Source organism: Peromyscus leucopus, chromosome 23 (assembly GCF_004664715.2).
Source record: "Peromyscus leucopus breed LL Stock chromosome 23, UCI_PerLeu_2.1, whole genome shotgun sequence".
Taxonomy (NCBI): domain Eukaryota; kingdom Metazoa; phylum Chordata; class Mammalia; order Rodentia; family Cricetidae; genus Peromyscus; species Peromyscus leucopus.
The window spans coordinates 373,643-392,186 of record NC_051082.1 but is presented as its reverse complement, the minus strand read 5'-3'; the positions used below and the strand labels follow the sequence as shown (position 1 = coordinate 392,186).

At 42.2% G+C, this 18,544-nt stretch overlaps 2 protein-coding genes and 1 non-coding gene across 7 annotated transcripts in view; 1 reads left to right on the top strand and 2 right to left on the bottom strand.

Moving 5' to 3' along the window:
• Pgam5 (PGAM family member 5, mitochondrial serine/threonine protein phosphatase) overlaps window positions 1-18,544 on the top strand; it is a 32,205-nt gene that overhangs the window by 486 nt on the left and 13,175 nt on the right. The window contains exons 2-7 of one of the 4 annotated variants that reach the window (XM_037198573.1): window positions 2,516-2,694; window positions 3,759-3,884; window positions 3,962-4,050; window positions 4,145-4,278; window positions 4,920-5,044; window positions 7,175-7,260. In XM_037198573.1, the coding sequence (XP_037054468.1) occupies window positions 2,516-2,694; window positions 3,759-3,884; window positions 3,962-4,050; window positions 4,145-4,278; window positions 4,920-5,025 (634 nt within the window). In that variant the 3' untranslated portion in view covers window positions 5,026-5,044; window positions 7,175-7,260. Of the gene's footprint in view, window positions 1-2,515; window positions 2,695-3,758; window positions 3,885-3,961; window positions 4,051-4,144; window positions 4,279-4,919; window positions 5,045-7,174; window positions 9,957-18,544 lie in introns of those variants that run through there. The other 3 variants (XM_028857002.2, XM_028857001.2, XM_028857003.2) reach the window with 3 other exon arrangements.
• On the bottom strand, window positions 1,233-1,351 carry LOC114682922. The gene has a single exon (XR_003733098.1). It is a non-coding gene; the product is annotated as a 5S ribosomal RNA (ribosomal RNA).
• The window catches only part of Ankle2 (ankyrin repeat and LEM domain containing 2), a 37,109-nt gene continuing 29,584 nt past the window's right edge, over window positions 11,020-18,544 (bottom strand). For both annotated transcript variants that reach the window (XM_028857000.2, XM_028856999.2), the window contains exons 9-13: window positions 17,784-17,890; window positions 17,093-17,283; window positions 13,436-14,054; window positions 12,683-12,814; window positions 11,020-12,299 (exon numbers count right to left, since the gene is read on the bottom strand). In XM_028857000.2, the coding sequence (XP_028712833.1) occupies window positions 12,077-12,299; window positions 12,683-12,814; window positions 13,436-14,054; window positions 17,093-17,283; window positions 17,784-17,890 (1,272 nt within the window). In that variant the 3' untranslated portion in view covers window positions 11,020-12,076. The remainder of the gene's footprint in view (window positions 12,300-12,682; window positions 12,815-13,435; window positions 14,055-17,092; window positions 17,284-17,783; window positions 17,891-18,544) is intronic.

The window sequence follows — 18,544 nt, the reverse complement described above, 5'->3', positions numbered from 1 at the left end:
TCTGTGTCCAAGGACTATTAACCTCTGAGGGTGTGAAATTCTAAAGGATTACATATATATATATATATATATATATATATATATATATATATATATATAGTGTCAGGGTCTTGACTCTTGTCAAGACCAGCTTGTCCTCACAAATTCTGCTGCAGCCTGCGGAAAATTGGGATTTCAAGCATGCTATTCAGAGGCCTGAGAACCTGTGCTTAGAACTAAGGTTACCTATGGAAGCCCGGTATAGTGGCACACGGCTTTAATCCCATTACTGGGAGTCAGAGGCAAGCAGATCTCTGAATTCTAGGACAGCCTGAGCTACATAGAGACCCTGACTCCAAAAAAAAAAAAGGTTACCTGATTTAAATTCTTTTCATAGAGCCAGGCAGTGGTGGTGCACGCCTTTCATCCCAACACTTGGGAGGCAGAGGCAGGTGGATCTCTGAATTTGAGGCCTGCGTGGTCTACAAAGCTAGCTCCAGGACAGCCAGGGTTGCACAGAGAAACCCTGTTTCAAAAAGCAAAAAAATTGTTTTTTATTTGCTTGCCGTATCTGATGCGTGGATGGACCGGTACAGTGACTGGATCTTTGTTAGGTGGGGAAGGATGCATCACAGTTGGGTAAACAACTGCAGGAAGGGACTAGGAAGTGGGCATATCCACTTGGTGTTTTTTTCTGGTGGGCCTTCCTCTGTGACAGTAGTCCCCAAATTCTGTATGGTCCAGCCTCACACATTCCTGCATCTGCAACAAGGCGTTGGCTTGGCAGTATATGGGACTAACACCCCCGGTTAGCCTGTTCAGAGAACGCTTGAGCCGCCACACTCTCCACCTTCCTCTTCCGTGATTGCTGTAATTCTGACAGGCTTGATGTGTGCTGTTCCTGCCTCCTGCAGTATTTGTTTTTGAGAAGGGTTTTTCTGTGGAGCCTTGGCTGTCCTGGAACTCGCTCTATAGACCAGGCTGGCCTTGAACTAGGAGATCTGCCTACCTCTGTCTCCTGAGTGCTGGGATGGAAGGTGTTCACCACCACGCCTGGCTCCTGCCTCCTCCATTTAACTGAGTTGCTTCAGTTTCTTCAGCTCCTACGTACCTAGTCCTCAACTGCAGTCCTCAGCCGTTGTGATGGCCACTACCACAGTGACTGAAACGTTTAAAATGTGCTTAGTGTAACTTAGAAAAGAGCTCTATTTTTATTTAATTTTATTTTTTATTTTTTAATCTTTTTTTCTTTAAGCCTACAGCACCCAGTATTCCCAGGCGGTCTCCCATCCAAGTACTAACTAGGCCCGACCCTGCTTAGCTTCCAAGATCAGACGAGATCGGGCGCGTTCAGGGTGGTATGGCCGTAGACATAATTTTAATTTAATTATAGTAGTCCCTCTGTATCCTGGGGGATTGGTTCCAGAATCTCTAAACATACCAGTTTGTGGATGTTCAAGATGGTGTAGTATTTGCAGATAACCTAGATGTCTAGGTTATCCTCCTGTATACTTTAAATCATCCCTAGATTATTTATCATAATTAATACAATAAAATTGCCACCTAAGTAGTTGTTAAATTATGTAGCTTAAGGTAAAAATCACAAGACAAAAAAGGCCTGTTTAGTACAGGTGCAAATGTTTTTGAATATTTTGATACCTGGCTGATCAGTACGAGTGTGGGATTTACTTATTATATAGCTCAAACTGGCCTTTTGTGATCCTTCTGCCTTAGCTTCCCATGTGTACTTGTACTATGAGAAAATACAGACAAGGGCTCCTGTCTAGTATTTTTAATTTAAATTAGGGATGTTAATCTAGGTAAACCTGAGGATTGCTGTGATTTCAGTCTGGGAACACTGAGAGACACTGTCTCATAAACAAAATGAATAAACGATGAATGAAACAACCCCATAACTAGTAGTTCCATACAGACAGTACAGTTTGAGGCTCTGCTGCAGTGCAGCTATCCATAGCCTCACAACCTCTTATTGTTGCATATTTGCAGCATTATTGACAGTTTCTTTTTTCTCTCATGTGCATGTGTGTGAGATCACATGTGTATGGGTCTGTGTGAAAGCCTGAGGTAGATATCGAGATTCTTCCTTGATCATGCTTCTAGATTATCCTTTAAGGCATCAGTCAAACCCAGAACTTGCTCATATGAATAATCTCACTAGGCAGCTCAGCTTCTCCTGGGGATCCTGTCTCCACTTTCTGAGGCTGGAATTATAGGTGGGCCATTCTGCCTACCCAGTATTTATGTGGCTTCTGAACTCCAGTCTTCCTGCTTGTACTTTAACAAGCATTTTAACTTCTGAGCCACCACCCTAGCCCATCTTCACCAAGCGTGGGAACCTTAGGCTTCACATATGTGTTATGCCCACTGTTGCGTCACTTATTTGCCTGGTCTTTGGGTGAAGAGTTCAGGTATGCTCTGTGAGGCTGGCTTCCCTGGACTTGGTTTTCCCCGTCCTTTTCCCAAGTCCTGAAAGGTGTCCTGGACAAGAGCTCATAAGACATGCTTTTACAATTAGGCGAGAGCCACTGTCTCTCATTAACCTGAAGAAGAGGAACGTGGAATCTGGAGAAGAAGAACTGGCATCCAGGCTGGACCACTATAAGGCAAAGGCTACAAGGCACATATTCCTCATCCGGCATTCCCAGTACAATGTGGATGGCTCCCTTGAAAAGGATCGCACTCTCACCCCATTAGGTAGGATTCCTTGAATGGTCTTGAAGTTATCAGCTGAACTTGGGATATAAGCCTTCTCCTCTTCTTTCCCCGTTTCAGCATGGTGGTGATGGAGACAGAGTCTCAACTATGTAGTCTAGGCTGGTCTGGATTCCTGATCCCCTGCTTTGCTTCCCAAGTAGGTGGTGACATGAATACATAGTAGTGTGTATTTATATTTTAAACAATTTCTTGTTTGGATAGCATATTTCCCATTTGTATGTATATTCAAAAGTTGGATGGTAATATGTCTCCAGGCGTGTCCTCTAGTAGATTTTGCCACCAGCCTGAGGAGTTGCTTTTGACAGCTGGGCATAAGCAGAAAATGAGGTCATCACTGTGGTGATGGAGCCATGTTCTCATATCCAGTGGAAAATGATTTTTCAAAACAAAAAGATTTGTTGTAGTGTTTCCAGGCCTATGCTAAAGTACATTCAAGGAAAAACATCTATATTTAATACTGGTGTCTCCTTCTTGTGACCCCCTAAGAATCAGTTTGTAGTTTGTGTGTTTTATGAGGCAGGACTTGAACTCGTGGCAATCCTCCTGCCTTAGCCTCCTGAGTGCTGGGATTATAAGTTTGTACCACCAGGCCCAGTTCAGTTTTTTTTTTTTTTTTTTTTTTTTTGTTGTTGTCATGTTGTCTAATTGTCACAAGACAATGGCCCACTGTGATGTTGAGACTTGATTTAGTTCTCCCCCTACCAGTACTGGGAATTGAACCTAGGGTCTTGCATGTTAGGCAATTGTTCTACCAGTAAGCTATATTATATTCCCAATTGGAACTTGATTTTGAACATACTTGAGTAAAAATAGGAGAAATAGCAAAGGGTTCACATTCCACTGCTGGTAAGTAAACTCACTGTTGCTGATTGAATCAGGTACATTTTCCCTTGGAGTTGATTGCTTTTTTGCTTCCTGAGGACCTGACCCTGGTTGAGCCTTTGAGGACAACATCTTCAGTAGTGCTTGATGGCATTTCATTGTTTAGTCAGTAAGTGGAGGGTTCTGGCATATAATTTTCACAGTTATTTTTTTCCTTCAAGGTCGGGAACAGGCTGAACTTACAGGGCTCCGACTCGCAAGCCTGGGATTAAAGTTCAATAAAATTGTCCATTCCTCCATGACCCGTGCTGTAGAGACCACAGACATCATCAGTAAACACCTGCCAGGTGAGTGCCGGTTGCCTAACATGCTAAGGGTATTCACTCTTGGATACATTGCTCAACAGGGATCTGCTCTTTTCCAGGTGTCTCCAAAGTCAGCACAGACCTGCTACGGGAAGGTGCCCCTATTGAACCAGATCCACCTGTATCTCACTGGAAGCCAGAAGCTGTGGTAAAAATGCCATCCCTTGTGCCACTGGATTAGGGCAAGGCCTGCCATTAGCCTTGTCTGCTTCCACACTGACAACTCCTTGCTCTGCTCTTAGCAGTATTATGAAGATGGAGCCCGGATTGAGGCTGCCTTCAGGAACTACATTCACCGAGCTGATGCCAAGCAGGAAGAGGACAGCTATGAGATCTTCATATGCCATGCCAATGTCATCCGCTATATTGTCTGCAGGTAAGTGCCATTAAGAACGCCCATGTCTTACTGTGTTACCATCCAGTTTCCCTGCTACCATCCTTTCTGGCCTTGGGTTTTCACAGCCTAGGAGTTTCCTCAGTCTTGACTCAGAGGGGAATACTGGTGAGGCCTGACCAGTTGTCTGTAGAATGCCTTTTTGTTTCACCTTCCTCTGCTCTATGAGTAGTAGGCCCCAGTGAAAGTGGTCATGACAGTATACATGGTCAAGGAGCTGTGTTCGAGCCTCCACTACCTTATGGGAATGGTGAGTGTCTTAGGATCAATCAGAGTCCTGTTTTCCAAACGCTTCCAACTGCCTGTTGGTGGATGCTGCCAGCAGCAGTCAGCATTGGACTTGTTCTGAGATTTTCCTTCATCCTGTTATCAGAACTTCTCTAAGTACTGTCTTTCTCCATGTTTGTGTTTTGAAGAAGAGTGTGGGCACCTGGTGGGTTAGGAAACTTGTCTGCTAGTTCTGTACATGTAATTAGACATGTGCACAATCACCTGTTTTACATTATGACCATCGTGATTATTGGTTTGCAGCTCATTTGCTTTGTGTTTTGAATTTTTCTTCACTTTCTGTAACAGCAGAATGTTCCAGGCTTATGCTGTTTCCCTGCATGCCCTGGTTCTAGACACTTCTATGGGTGCCAAGGTAGTAGCCTGCTCCCTTCTTGGACTGTCACCTGTGCCATGATGTATGTTCCCATCATACCTGACCAGCAGCCTAGGGATGACTAGGGAACCTCATGTCAGTTAGGTGAGCATCAGTCCCAAGAAAATACAAGGTTGCTGGAAAGCTGGGAATCCCTACTGGGCTCTTGGAGCTCCACATCAGACTGAGAACTGGCAGTAGGAAGGAGGGTGGTGTGGTGGACAGGTGCTTCTAGGATGATATGGTCCCAACTGCTTGTTAGGACACACCCTATATTTTTCTCTCAACATGTGAACAAGCCAGGAGTGCCCTGTTTTATACCTCATTATCTTATATTCTGTAACAGTCCCTGAAAACTGACATTAATGTTGAAAATGCAGAAAGAAGTAACCAGGAGCTTGGAGTACTTACACTGAGGACAGGCAGGGAGTTCTTAGTTCCATTCAGGAGTGATCATCCTGAGTTGTGAAGAGTAACAGTAAGACTACATAGTTGTCTGGGCTGAGGTGTAGCTTAGTGGTAAATAGCTTGTCTGACATGTATAGGAGCCTGGGTTTGATCTTCAACACAAGAAAGAAAAAGCTTTAATTTTTAAAAATTGTTATTTTATGTGTGCCATAGTGCTTGTGTGGAGATCAAGGACAACTCTGTGGAATCACTTCTCTCCTTCCTTCTACCTTTATGTGGGTTCCAGGGACTGAACCCAAGTTACAAGTCTTGTACAGCAAGGGCCTTTGCCCAAGTTGAGCCATCTCACAGGTCCACTTTATTGTTTAAAAATAAACTTCATGTCAGGTGTGGTGGCACACACTGTTAATCCTAGCACCTATGAAGCAGTTAGGAAGATCTCTGTGAATTCCAAGCTAGTCAGGATTACAGTGATACCTTATATAAAGTAACCCATTTATGACCTGGATGTGGTGGCACATACCTTAATCCCAGCACTTGGAAGGCAGAGGCAGGTGGATTTCTGTGAGTTCTAGGCCAGAACTATATATATTTTGTGAATTCTAGGCCAGTTCTATATAGCAAGTTCCAGGTGAGCCAGGGATTACACAGTGAGACTCTGTCTCAAATAAAACACATGTAACCTGTTTATGTGAAAATCTGTATAGCCCCTTGAGGATCTAGCTCTTTTTAAGCAGCAGACCACCACAATGCATACAGTGTTTCAGCAGATGGGCTAGAGATGTAGCTTCATTGTAGAGTGCTTGCCTGGCATGTACAAAGAGCTGGGTTTGTGTAGCAGCACAGAAGCCCAGTGTGAGTTTGAGCCCAGCCTGAGCTACATAAAACCCTTTAAAAACACATCACAGGGCTTTTATAGTATTTATAATTTATAATTGACAAACCCAGTAACAAGAAATGTCATGTGTTGGTAGGCTAAGTCGGACTCAACTCAGGCTAGTTCCTGAGGACACAGCACACTCAATTACTAGAAAATGTCAGAGACGACACCAAACTGTTCAGCAAATACTCGTGTGTGTGTGTGTGTGTGTGTGTGTGTGTGTGTGTGTGTGTGTGTGTGTGTGTTGTTTGCATGTAGGTGCCCTTAGAGACCAGAAAGAGTGATTCCCTTGAACAGGGGTATTAGTTGTGAGGTGCAAAACATAGGTGCAGGGAATTGAACTCTGGTCCTCTGGTAGAGTAGCAAGTACTCCTAACTGTTGATCCATATCTCCAACCCCAATACTTGTGCCCTTAAAAAAGGAAATCCTAGCTGGGTGGTGGCGGCGGCGGCGGCGGCGGTGCACACCTTTAATCCCAGCACTCAGGAGGCAGAGGCAGGTGGATCTCTGTGAGTTCGAGGCCAGCCTGGACTACAGAGTGAGTTCCAGGAAAGGCGAAAAACTACACAGACAAACCCTGTCTGGGGGGGCAGGGAGATCCTGCAGGGGTCATGTGTTACACTTCTATGCTGGGAGACTAGCCAAGTCTTGTCAGAAATACTTCTAGCACAAATTTGGATGCTTCTTGTTATAGTGCAAAGCAACCTTGATATCATTAGCTCTGAGTACATTTCTGACTTAGTTGGGTTAAGGCCTTGTCCCCACAGGTCAGATCCTTATTTAGTGTACTATTGAGACTTTACCCCTGAGAATCCTTTCCCTGAAGACAGTACCACCTCAGTTACTCACCCAGCTGAATGTACTGGGCTGTCAACCTTGTCTGACCCAAGAGCAGCTCTGTACCAGCCTGAGCTTTCTGCTAGCATCATCATCTTTCTCTCCCCAGAGCACTGCAGTTTCCCCCGGAAGGTTGGCTCCGCCTGTCCCTCAACAACGGCAGCATCACCCACCTGGTGATCCGACCCAACGGTCGTGTTGCACTCAGGACCCTTGGGGACACAGGGTTCATGCCCCCAGACAAGATTACCCGGTCCTGAGGCTGCGTGTAGGACTGCACCCTCTCCTCTGCTGGTGGCCTGGCTGCAGCCTTCCCTTCCTTGTCTTCCCTGTCCAGACTGTGCTGTGGCTTCATGTTGTCTCCAGGAAGAGGATATCTCAGTGTCACATTTGGGTGCTTATTTCTGGCCCAGGCTGCAGAAGGCAACTTATGGGTTAGATGGCCTTTTTGAAAGCTTCCTACCTTACCATTACCACTAGCACAGCTCTACCAGGTGTAGACAGGAACCTTCTGGGGTAGAAGGCAGACATATCATGAGGACTGAACTGGCCTACCTGTGCTGTATCAGGTGATTACAGCAGATCAACTGAACAACCCATAAGCTCTGGCAGAAAACCTGTCAGGAGTATGGTGGTTGTTTACAAGTCATTGTTTTCATATACTACAATCTAGGAACTTTTGTTGCTTAAACATTTATCAAATATTTTCCTCACATGGGTTCTTGCTTTGAAAACCCACTTGTCAGCTCAGTTAGATCCTGTGTAAATTGCATCTAAATGAATTGAAGGGCAAAGGAATTGGCTTCCTATAAGGTAGATACGAGCCATGAAAGAAGTGGTGTTGCAAAAAGGCTGTGGTGTGTATATGGCAAGTACATGATAGCCCTGTAAGAGGTCCTTTGGAGGCAATGAAGTAGCCCAGACTGACCAGATGAGGTGGCATATGCTTGTAATTCTAGCACTTAGGAGGCCAAGGTAGGATCATGAGTTTCTTGCTGGCCTGAATTCTGTAGAAAGACCAAGTCTTAAAAACAAGAATATCCCAGAGTGACTTAGTTTGCTACTGGTTACTGTTAACCTTTGGGCTTGTAGGTTAGGCTATTTAGAAATGATGTGTTGGTTTGTGTGTATGTGGTTTTTGCTTTTTGAGACAGGATCTTACTGTTGCCTGGCCTCAAACTTAAGGCCCTTCTCAGTCTTCTGAATGTTGGGATTGTAGATATACACTATCATACCTGGCCCCAAAAATCCCAATACAGTTTCTATGAAGTGGTTGTGAGCATTTTCTGTAATTAATACATTGAATTGGAATATTTGACCCATCTCTGTCCTATTTGGAAACAAGTATGTAATAAAATTTTACTTCTTTGTTGTTTGTTTGTTTTAAAGAAAAAAAGTGGTATAATTAGAAGCCCTTTCTCAGTGTCTTCTATCCCAGGCATCCTGCTTGGAGGACTACCTCCCACAGAAGGTGCAATGCTTCCTTTTCAACACTAGGCCTGAGAGGTGTTACTTGGAGGTAACCTTGGTTACCCACATTCCACTTTCTTCTAGTAGTTGAAGGAGGCATGCCAGGCTGTTAACTTCAAAACACAAAGCTCAAGGCTCCTCACTTGACCTGATGGGAATGTAAAAGCATTTCACAGGGAGTCAGTGTACTAAGAGTATACCCCACATGGTATAGCCTCCATAATCTTTAAGGACTGGCAGTATTTTAGGAACAAGTCTTAGCTTTGAGGTGAGGCCAGCTCCTTGTATATGAAATGAGTTCTATATCTCGGCAGCTGACAGTCATCTGCAAGACATTGTGATCACTTATAACAAACAGCAATGATCCTGTAAGCTGAGAGCCCAACTCCTAGTCAGCTGCCCTATCCCTTCAGATCCCAATGTTCCTTATCACCGGTCCAAAAAAAAAAAAAAAAAAAAAAAAAAAAAATCACACTGTGAAGTGATAGCTGAGAATGATGGAAAACAAACTGAACAGCAAGGACAAGAAGCTGGAGCAAGGCCTGCAGAAGTTTGTTGGTTGGTCATGATACCAGTGATCCAATAGATTTCAAATACTCTCCAGTCAGGCCTTGCTTGCTGGGCTGTTGATACACACAATGCTATGTCAAAATCTAATTTTCTGACTTTAAAATTATACTGTTATTTCTCATTTGTCTTATAGGAAAACATTGGAATGAAGTATAGCACAACCCCCAAAATGACCATACTAATTGTTAGATTTGAAACCAACCATGCGAAATTGGTTTTCTATATTTTGTGAAGTTATGACCAGAATGCAGCATTTGGCTCAGTTTAAGAGCTAAGTACGTTCCAGGAATAACCTGTTTTCTTAAAAATGAAACTCTTCAGAAGTTCTAGATTCTTTATGGCCTATGCTGTGAATATTGGGCAGGAGTGAGTGCCCACTAACCCTGTATTAGGGAGGGATGGGGCCAGGGTGGCTTAGAGGCCCAATGACGTTGTGATAGAAAATGTTTTTGTGGTGCTGGATACTGAAACCATATTCCTTGGTTTGGGACAGATATTCAAGACTTCTGAAACACTGACCAAGTGGTGGGAACGGTGTTCCACTGATTCTTCTTGACTGTTGTGTTTAACTTCATCCCCATGTTTTCCTAGGAGACAAATGAGAAATACTAATATAATTTTAAAGTCGGAAAACGACATAACAAGTGTGTGTGACAACAGCCCAGCAAGCAAGGCCCAACTCAGGAAGACAAAGTACTAACCATTTCCTCTGAAAGCAGTAAAGATCCAACTATTCAATAGCATCTGGTACTAATTTTCAACACTGTACTCTGCTCTTCTCTAGAAACGAACAATGGGGTCTTCTGTTGTCTCTATTACAAAGTTCAATAAAGTTCTTCCAGACCATGGCACTTCAGGAAGGATGCCTTACATACCTCTATCACACATTACAAACTAATGGTTGTTAATAAAAAGAGGTCTTCCACTGACGTATAATCGAATATCAACTGTGTTAGAATAAACCAAAAACTAGCAAGTAAACCTGTCCAGTTCAAGGCCATTTAGACTTGTAAGACTACTTCACAAATATCAATGTGATACACAAATTAATGTACTTTTCCATGAGAATACTGCTTACAGTTTTACTAAAAAGGAAGTTCTGCCTGTTAAGTGATCTTTCTGAAAGCACAGTGTAAAAATGACTCATTAAACAGTAGAGTATCATACTCTATACACTAGTGGTAAAGGTGGCGTAAAGAGAAATGGGCTAACAAGATGACTCAGCAGATAAAACTGTCACATCCAATGACTTGAGTTGGATTCCTGTGACCTACAGGCAATAAAAACTGACTCCCAAAAGTTGCCTTCTGATTTCCACCCAAATGTAAAACTGTAGTCTGTGAAGCTAGCACAAAACTAGTACTTCAATTTTTATTTGAGTATTGACACCCCCCCCCCAACAAAACAGGCAAACAGGTAAGAAAACAAGATCATAGCTGAATATAATGTGTGAATTTTGGTTTCTTTTGAGAACAAAGATAATCCTTTTAGTTTGACATTGTTTTCAGGTCACGATATTGGCTGTCTTGTACTTATATATCCTCTGCTTACACCCGGAATGAAAATACTCCAAGTAATAAACTTTGAATCCAAAGTCCTAAATCTCAATTCTAATATTTCTGATCCATTTATCACATTAAAATAAGCTTTAAAAAACTCTAAACATTTCAACTCAGAATTTTTATTATTTTGATTTTTTTTTTTTTTTTTGAGATAAGGTCTCTCTATGTAGTCCTGGCTGTCCTCAAACTCACAGAGACCTACCTGCTTCTGCCTCCTGAGTGCTGGGATTAAAGGTATGTGTCACCATGTCCAACCAAAATTTTTATGAATCTAACACCCATTTTATAGCACTGTATGATCTCAAAATCTAAGCTCAGGAAAATTAAAAATGACTCACAAAAGGCACTGAAGTTGGCAAAATCAGTGGTATAGTTTTCAACCGGGATTAAGCAATGTAAGTAAGTGTCTATAGAACACTACTGCCTGTGAGAAAGAAGGTGCACCAGAGAGCCAGGACCTACTTTTGTACCTTAGGGTGTGCAGCACACTCTATACAGATCTCTTGGGGCTAATGACAAGGGATAGGGGAAAGTAAACATTGTAAGCAACTGAAATGACCTCAAATTTCAAGCTTTAAATTGTAGTGTAATGCTCTTTAAATGGATTCTAAAATATGAGATATATTTGTCACGTAATCATGCTCAATGAAGTCTCAGGAAAAATTTTAAGACTAGGAAACTTCTACATTACTTAATTATCATTACACCGACAACTAAGTAAAAGCACATGGAAGTTCTGAGAAATAAAAACTGTTTTAGTTATTGCTGGTGAGTTGTCTGTGATTACTGGCATGACTCCCAATGGCTTTAATAAACTTTTTTGCCCCCACAAGAAAACGTAATTTTTTTAAAAAAATCTTCTAGCAGTGTTTTGAGCACTGCTACTAAAGTCTGAGATAGTCAGGCCCATTTGCTTCCCTGCTGTCACACTGTTGGAATGACTAGGATTAAGTGACAAGCACAGATTTTTGCCATTGCATATCAGAAAACTGCTCCCACCCAAAGAATGAGACAACACACAATTCATCTGTTTCAGAAACAGCGGGTATGCATACAGGTACTTTAGAGCTGCTGCTAACACCACAGGTAGCCAGTCTCAATTAGAGCAACATCTCACTTGCCTGTATCAACTGAAATTTTCTCCTGAAAAGTCTGAATCATTACTACAGCCACACTTTTCAAACAACTTGGATTTGAGTTTGCTTTCATTAACTTCTTCCAAAATAGCAGAAATTTAAATTTTACTCATAACATTGTATATTCTAAAATTCTGGTACCCTCAAAGTGAGGATCAAGAAGTTATTCAGAATACATTTTTTTTCATAGAATTTTTACCAATAAACATATCACCCTTCTTTTAAAAACAAAGAAGTATAAGTGAGGCCTAGGAGTGAGCACAATGGCTGGCTCTACAGAGCTGCAAGTCGGGCCATGTGTGCCATTCTTTGGAAGTGGCTCCCATGTGCTGGACTGTAACGACCGGGGCTGTGAAGGCCAGGGGAGGAGGTGGTGTGGCCAGGCTTGCTGGGGCTGCTACCAGCTGGACTGTTTCGCCCTGAACTGCAGCTGTGAGAGCAACCAAGATCCATCAGCTCAGTTGTGAATTTCCCCTTCAGTGCAGGACTTGGCCAACTACAGAAACCAAAAAGAGATTTGTTACCACAGAAAAGCACATCTACAGAGTAGAGATTTAAGAACAGAACAAAGACACAGGCATGACACCCATCTCACAGAGAGGAGAGGTACTTCTGCATCTCAAACCTGAAGATTTTCCACACAACACCCATGTGACTCCAGTTACAAAACTTGGACACTGCCACTCCTGGTGCAGTTTGTCAGGAGCAAGCCTGGCCTACTTTTCCACTCAATGGACACCTGCCTTTCTGACCACATCTACATAAACATACAGACCTGGCTTGCATTGGGAAGCTCCACAGCTTAGCTCTGACACTATGAGAAAACCACCCATGCAGGATAACCCTGTCAGTCTCTGCATGTCGATGTTCTGATAGTACCTTTGTCTGACCGAGGGCGAGTAACACAGGATGTTGCTTTTCCATCTGTGGACAGCTGGGTACAGGCCAGGGTCAATAGAGGCATACTCAAGAGCTGCTAAAACATCTCGATCTAGTTTTGATGGCTCTTCTCTAGAATGCAGAACAGAAAAGATGTAAGAAAAAGTAGAAACACTGAATAAAAACGCCCACAGATTTTTAAGGTATTGTATATTTAAGAACTAATCTGGAGGGGCTAGAGATGGCTCAGCAGCTAAGGGTGCTTGCTTGTCTTACAGAGGACTGGAGTCTGGCTTGTAGCACCCGTACTGGAAGGCTTAAAACTGCCTGTAACTTTCAGCTTCAGGGAATCTAACACTCTCTTCTGGCCTACACAGGCATTAGCAATCATGTGTGGGCACACATGCACAAAATAAGTGAAAAAAAGAAAGAACTAATCTAGGCTGAGTATATTAATCACCAAACCACCTGTGTATCAGAAAGCCTAAACTGGAGGGAGGAATGCTGGTACGCAGGGCCAGCGCTGGTCAAGGTAAGTGCTGTATGGAAGGGTCAAGACAAGTTGGTCTTCCATTGCAGTATCATGTGCCTCATTATTAACATGGTTTTGAGTCTTAAATTAAGCATAGGACAAATCAAATCATTCTGTTGGTATACCCTTACTGACACTGGACCAGCACAGTCCATATAGAAGACCTCGGAAGAATATTCAGAAACTACACACTCATTACAGTGCTACAAGCTTTAACTTACCCAGAAAGGAAGAGCCTCCTGGTGGGATTTCCCATGGCAGATGAGCACGCAGGTTCCAGACTAGCCTGAACTTCAGGCTGGGGGCTGTTGGGATCCAAAGACATTTCAGCCATTGCCTCTGATACTTCACTGTTGGTCCTGACTTGGTTATTTTCAAGTCTCGATATTGCAGGAGGAGGTAACAGCGAGTCACTCCCCACCACATCCTTACTTGAAGCCAGTATCTTATTTTTATTTGGTGTCTCAATAAGACTATCTCCTAGAGTCTGCAGATTCAGTTTATCAAACTCTAGAGTCAAAGCAGAAACAGGTAGTGGAAGGGCCTCTTCCCTACTGGTGGCCTCTGGTCCCCCACTTCCACCTGTGGTTCTGTGGTTCAGAGGATGACAAAGCCCATTTCTGTTGTTATGGGAGTAAGATCCAACTGAGGCTTCTCCAGGGTCCACCTTCTGTCCCAAGGGAAGGGAACTACATTCAGAGTTTTGGAATTTATTGGTTGTGGGCTGACTCTGACTTTGAGCTGTATTTTGCTGATTTTTAATTTCTTCCAAGCTAATGTCATCATCCCCATCTAGAAATGCTCCTACAGAGATGGAATTGCTGTACTTCTTTCCACTGCCTGTGAGGGCAACAAAGCAGCATATCAGAGTGCAGGATAGAACTGGAAGGAGCCTTCATTCAATGCAAACCCTTCAACTCAAGCAAGAAATGACTAATTCAAAACCTGGTTAGGTTTTAAGACAAGGGCCCTGTGACCAGTTTCCCACAAGGTGACTTGATAAGGCTCCAGAAATATTGTGTAGGATAAACCCATGAAATACTGCTTCATGTCTCTATTCTGCAAATGAAATATATCAACAACTTGAGACTAACACTATAGTTGCTGTAACTATGGTATATGTGTGGGACTCCTTTGACATTAAGTGCTTATAGTCTCATGAAGAATAGGTTCAGAGTATATGAAGCCACACCCTGGCACTGACTCCCAGGCTGGTATAGCTTCTTCTACAGCCCATGTGCACAGCCTTCACTCCAGCACTATTCTTCATATTCAAGGTTGTTTCTTAAACTCATTATGAGTGTATATGCACATAATCTCTGTGCTGTGGGTGTATGTGTGTGAACAAAGCGGCATGAGGCTAGAAGTCAAACCATTTTATAGAGTTATCTCTTTCTACCTTTATGTGAGTTCTAAGGATTGAATTTGGGTCACCAGGCTTCTGTAGCAAGCACCTCTATCTGCTAAGCCATCTCTAGGCACTAACTTGTTTCTTTCTACATGGTGTAGATCATGTTCTTCCTCCTTCCCCACATTGTTGCAGGAAATTTAATTTGCAAAGTAAATGCTTTATAGTCCAATGGTTCAATTTTAATTTAGAAAGCTTTAAAATACATTTGTTTAACTTCTATTTTGGAGGCCCATAAGTCTAGTTATTACAAAGTTTCTACTTGACTTTAAAATTTTACTTTTTTGTTTGTTTTCTTTTTAAGACAGGGTCTCCCTACTTTATTCTCAGATTTTGTGTAGCTTAAGCTGGCCTCCAACTCACTGTACTCTTCCTGCCTCTTGCCTTCAAAATTCTAGTATAGGCATTAAATACTAGAATTTAATAGTATTCTATTAATACTGCCACACCCAGTAAAATTTATTTATTTGAAACAGAGTTTCAGGCTGCCTGCCAGCCTGACCTCAAACTTACTGTGTAGCTGAGGTTTGCCTTGAACTTCTAATCCTCCCTTCTCCCTCTCAAACACTAACAAAGTTTGTATTAGTGCCTTAATGTTAGTTTAGAATATGTTTAGTTTGATTCATTTTAATACTTAAGTTTTATTTCTGATTCAGTGAAAGTTTTTCTGAGGTAAAAGTAAAGTGGAACTGTACCAACAACAACTCTAAGCCAGTTCTTCTCCAGGAAGGGTGGTGCTCTACGTGGGAACAGCAGAAGCACAAGGGAGAGAGGAGGCAGGAATCAGCTGGAGGACTTTTGTGAAGACTCTTCTTCCAGCTCCCTTCTAGTGCACTGTCAAATTTACTAGTTTTTGGTTTCATTTTAGTTTTCTTTTAACTATAAAAATGATATATGCTTGGGGCTGGAGAGATGGCTTGGTGGTTAAGAGCACTGACTGCTCTTCCAAAGAACCCTGGTTCAATTCCCAGCACCCACATGAAAATTAAAATAAAAAAAATGATATATGGTAGTTGTAAAATGTCTGGAAAACTTTCAAGTGAGGTGCAACTAATGTTGCTATAGTCATCTTAATATTTTGAAAATTAATATTATGTGAATATACCAAATTATATCATTTTCTTCCCCATTAACTGTACACACTGTTGTACACCACTCTATAATTGTTATCATCATTCACCATTCTTTAAAACATAATTTTAAAAGCATGTTTTTTCTAGCTAAGGATAGAACTACTTCCTCAGCCAATCCTCAACTGCAGGGTGAAGTAAGCTATGTTGAGGTTTGTTGTATAAAAGCTGTGTCAAATAAACTGCCAGCCCAGTCTGTACAGCACCTTTACTTTGGTAAGGTGGGAACCTTTCCACACTGGATCTTACAATCATGGCTTAGGGTGTTTTAAGGTATTTCTCCCCGTCCCTTCCCTCCTCTCCTCCTCCTCCTCTCCCCCCCCCCCCCCCCCGAGACAGGGTTTCTCTGTGTACCCCTGGCTGTTCTGGAACTCGCTCCGTAGACTAGGTTGGTCTCAAAACTCAGATCCACCTGCCTCTGCCTCCCTAGTGCTGGAATTAAAGGTGTGCACCACCACTACTCTGTTTGTTTTTACTTCTTTTAAAGTGCATTTTTCTTAGCTGGGCAGTGGTGGCGCACGCCTTTAATCCCAGCACTCAGAAGGCAGAGGCAGGCGGATCTCTGTGAGTTCAAGGCCAGCCTGGTCTACAGAGTGAGATCCAGGAAAGGCACAAAGTACATAGAGAAACCCTGTCTCGGGGGGAAAAAAAAGTGCATTTTTTCCCCCACTTCATTCTGGGAGTATTTTTGCCTTTTTCCTTACAATATTAAAAACTTTAATAATATCTCCTTGCAACCACCCTCCTAGTGCTGGGGACTGAACTCATGGCTTTATTCATGGTAAGCACATGTTCTACCACTGAGTTATATACAACACATTAATTTTCCCTTTTTTTAATGGTGCTGGTGAGTTATGACCTATTTTATGTTTTTCGTACTCAGTTTAACCTTTTCCAAGCATTCCATTAACTTGCTCAAGGCACCATAGTGACTGACAAAATACAGTGCCCAGTATTGTGGAACCTATCTTGTCCTTTTCCTGACATTACACATTGTATTCAACTATAAAGTATATCTAGGTCAGGAAACAATGCCAAAAGCATCAGACTGCGTGCCAGGATGCCGCATTTTCCACTTATACCTGTATACACACTTTTCTTGCTGTGATTCTGTATTTTTATGTACTTTATGTGCATACAACACAATTCATATAGCTGCATATATATATATAAGTGCTCAGACACACATAGCTTTCTGTGATGCCTTTTTGTCTGTTTTTTAACACAACTATATGCACATTTTCTGACATGACTTTGAGGAAAAGATCTGCTCTTATAGTAAAAGCACATTGAAAAAGAAAAGGAAAACCCACAGATACCTCAGACCTGCACTTGCTTACCAAAAACCAAGGCTCTGTCCTGAAGGCAACCTTCATTTTCTCCTATTTCTTGTTGAGCCTTTTTGTTTATTTCCTGTTGGGTAAGGTATTCTTCTAGTCTTTGCAAGCCTTCCTGGGAAGACAGATCAATAAAACATCCCAGAAACTCCCAGTATTCAACCCAGGGGTACCCCAGCTCATGAGCTAGCTCCCTGTAAGAAATAAAACACAATTAACCAGTTGAGAAAACAGGAAAAAAACAAAAAACAAACAAACAAAAAAAAACTGAGTACACAGAAAATAGCACTTAATCTTTGAAGTACCAAAACTCTAATTTTGAGTATCTTATTTTACCCTAAACTTGAGACATTTTCTAGCGCTCCCCTATTGGTAAGACCCTGCCATGTCCTTTGAGGAGCGACTCTATGATATATCATTAAATGACTTTCACTCATGGAAGCCTAGTGTACACCCACTCATACCAACTTCACAGCAAAAAGTGACATGCAAAGCCTAATACACGTCCTTGTTTTGGCAAAGTCTGTGGCAGGGTCAAACTGGCACATACTTTGAAAAAAGGTTCTAACAGCTCCTAGTAAATCCATCTGGGAACTGTTAACATTTCAGTATTCACAGTTAATATTTTTCTATCATCTATCCACAACCACACAGCACACTTTGCTCAGCTGATCAGTCATGGTCCAGTAAATACCTTCCCACTCTCTCCATGCCTCGTTCTGGGTCAGACTTTCTGATGTTGTGGAAGAAGCCTGCTTTCTTTCGAGGTGGAGTTTTCCATTGCTTTCGAAAATCTTCAGCCTAAAAAAAAAAAAAATGTGGAAGACAGGCTGTTTCATGCAGCTCACCTGAGACTCAGAACCGACACTACAGACTCAATGGCTTTCTACCACTTTACAGATTCTGCAGGCATTTCTACTATATAGCCAAGAGGGAGCATGACCTCACTGGATCAGGGGAAGGAGGGTTGGTTGTGTGACTTTTCCTAAGTAGATGTTTGTTTACAACTATCCAGGAACAATGATACAAGGGAGAGGTGCCTTTTTGTACTGGCCCATGTTGAGGGTCAGATCTGGCCCAGGATGGCCCAAGTATGAGGCCTCATCCTAAGAACAACAGGTATTGTCTACCTCCACCCTCCACCTCACTGGTACATGTCCCATTTCCCCTACATATACATACATACATACATACATACATACATACATACATACATACATACGTGTGTGTATGTGTGTATATTGTGTATATATATATATATATATATATATATATATATATATGAAGCTGACATCAATCTGTCATGAATAATCCTTACTGGAATTGTATGTTTACTGTAGCTCATTTATGAGACTAACACATCACCTACTACACTAAGAAGGCATAGAATGAAGCTTTAATCCAACTGTCTGACATCCCCTACCATGCTAAGAAGGCATAGAACACAGCTCTAAT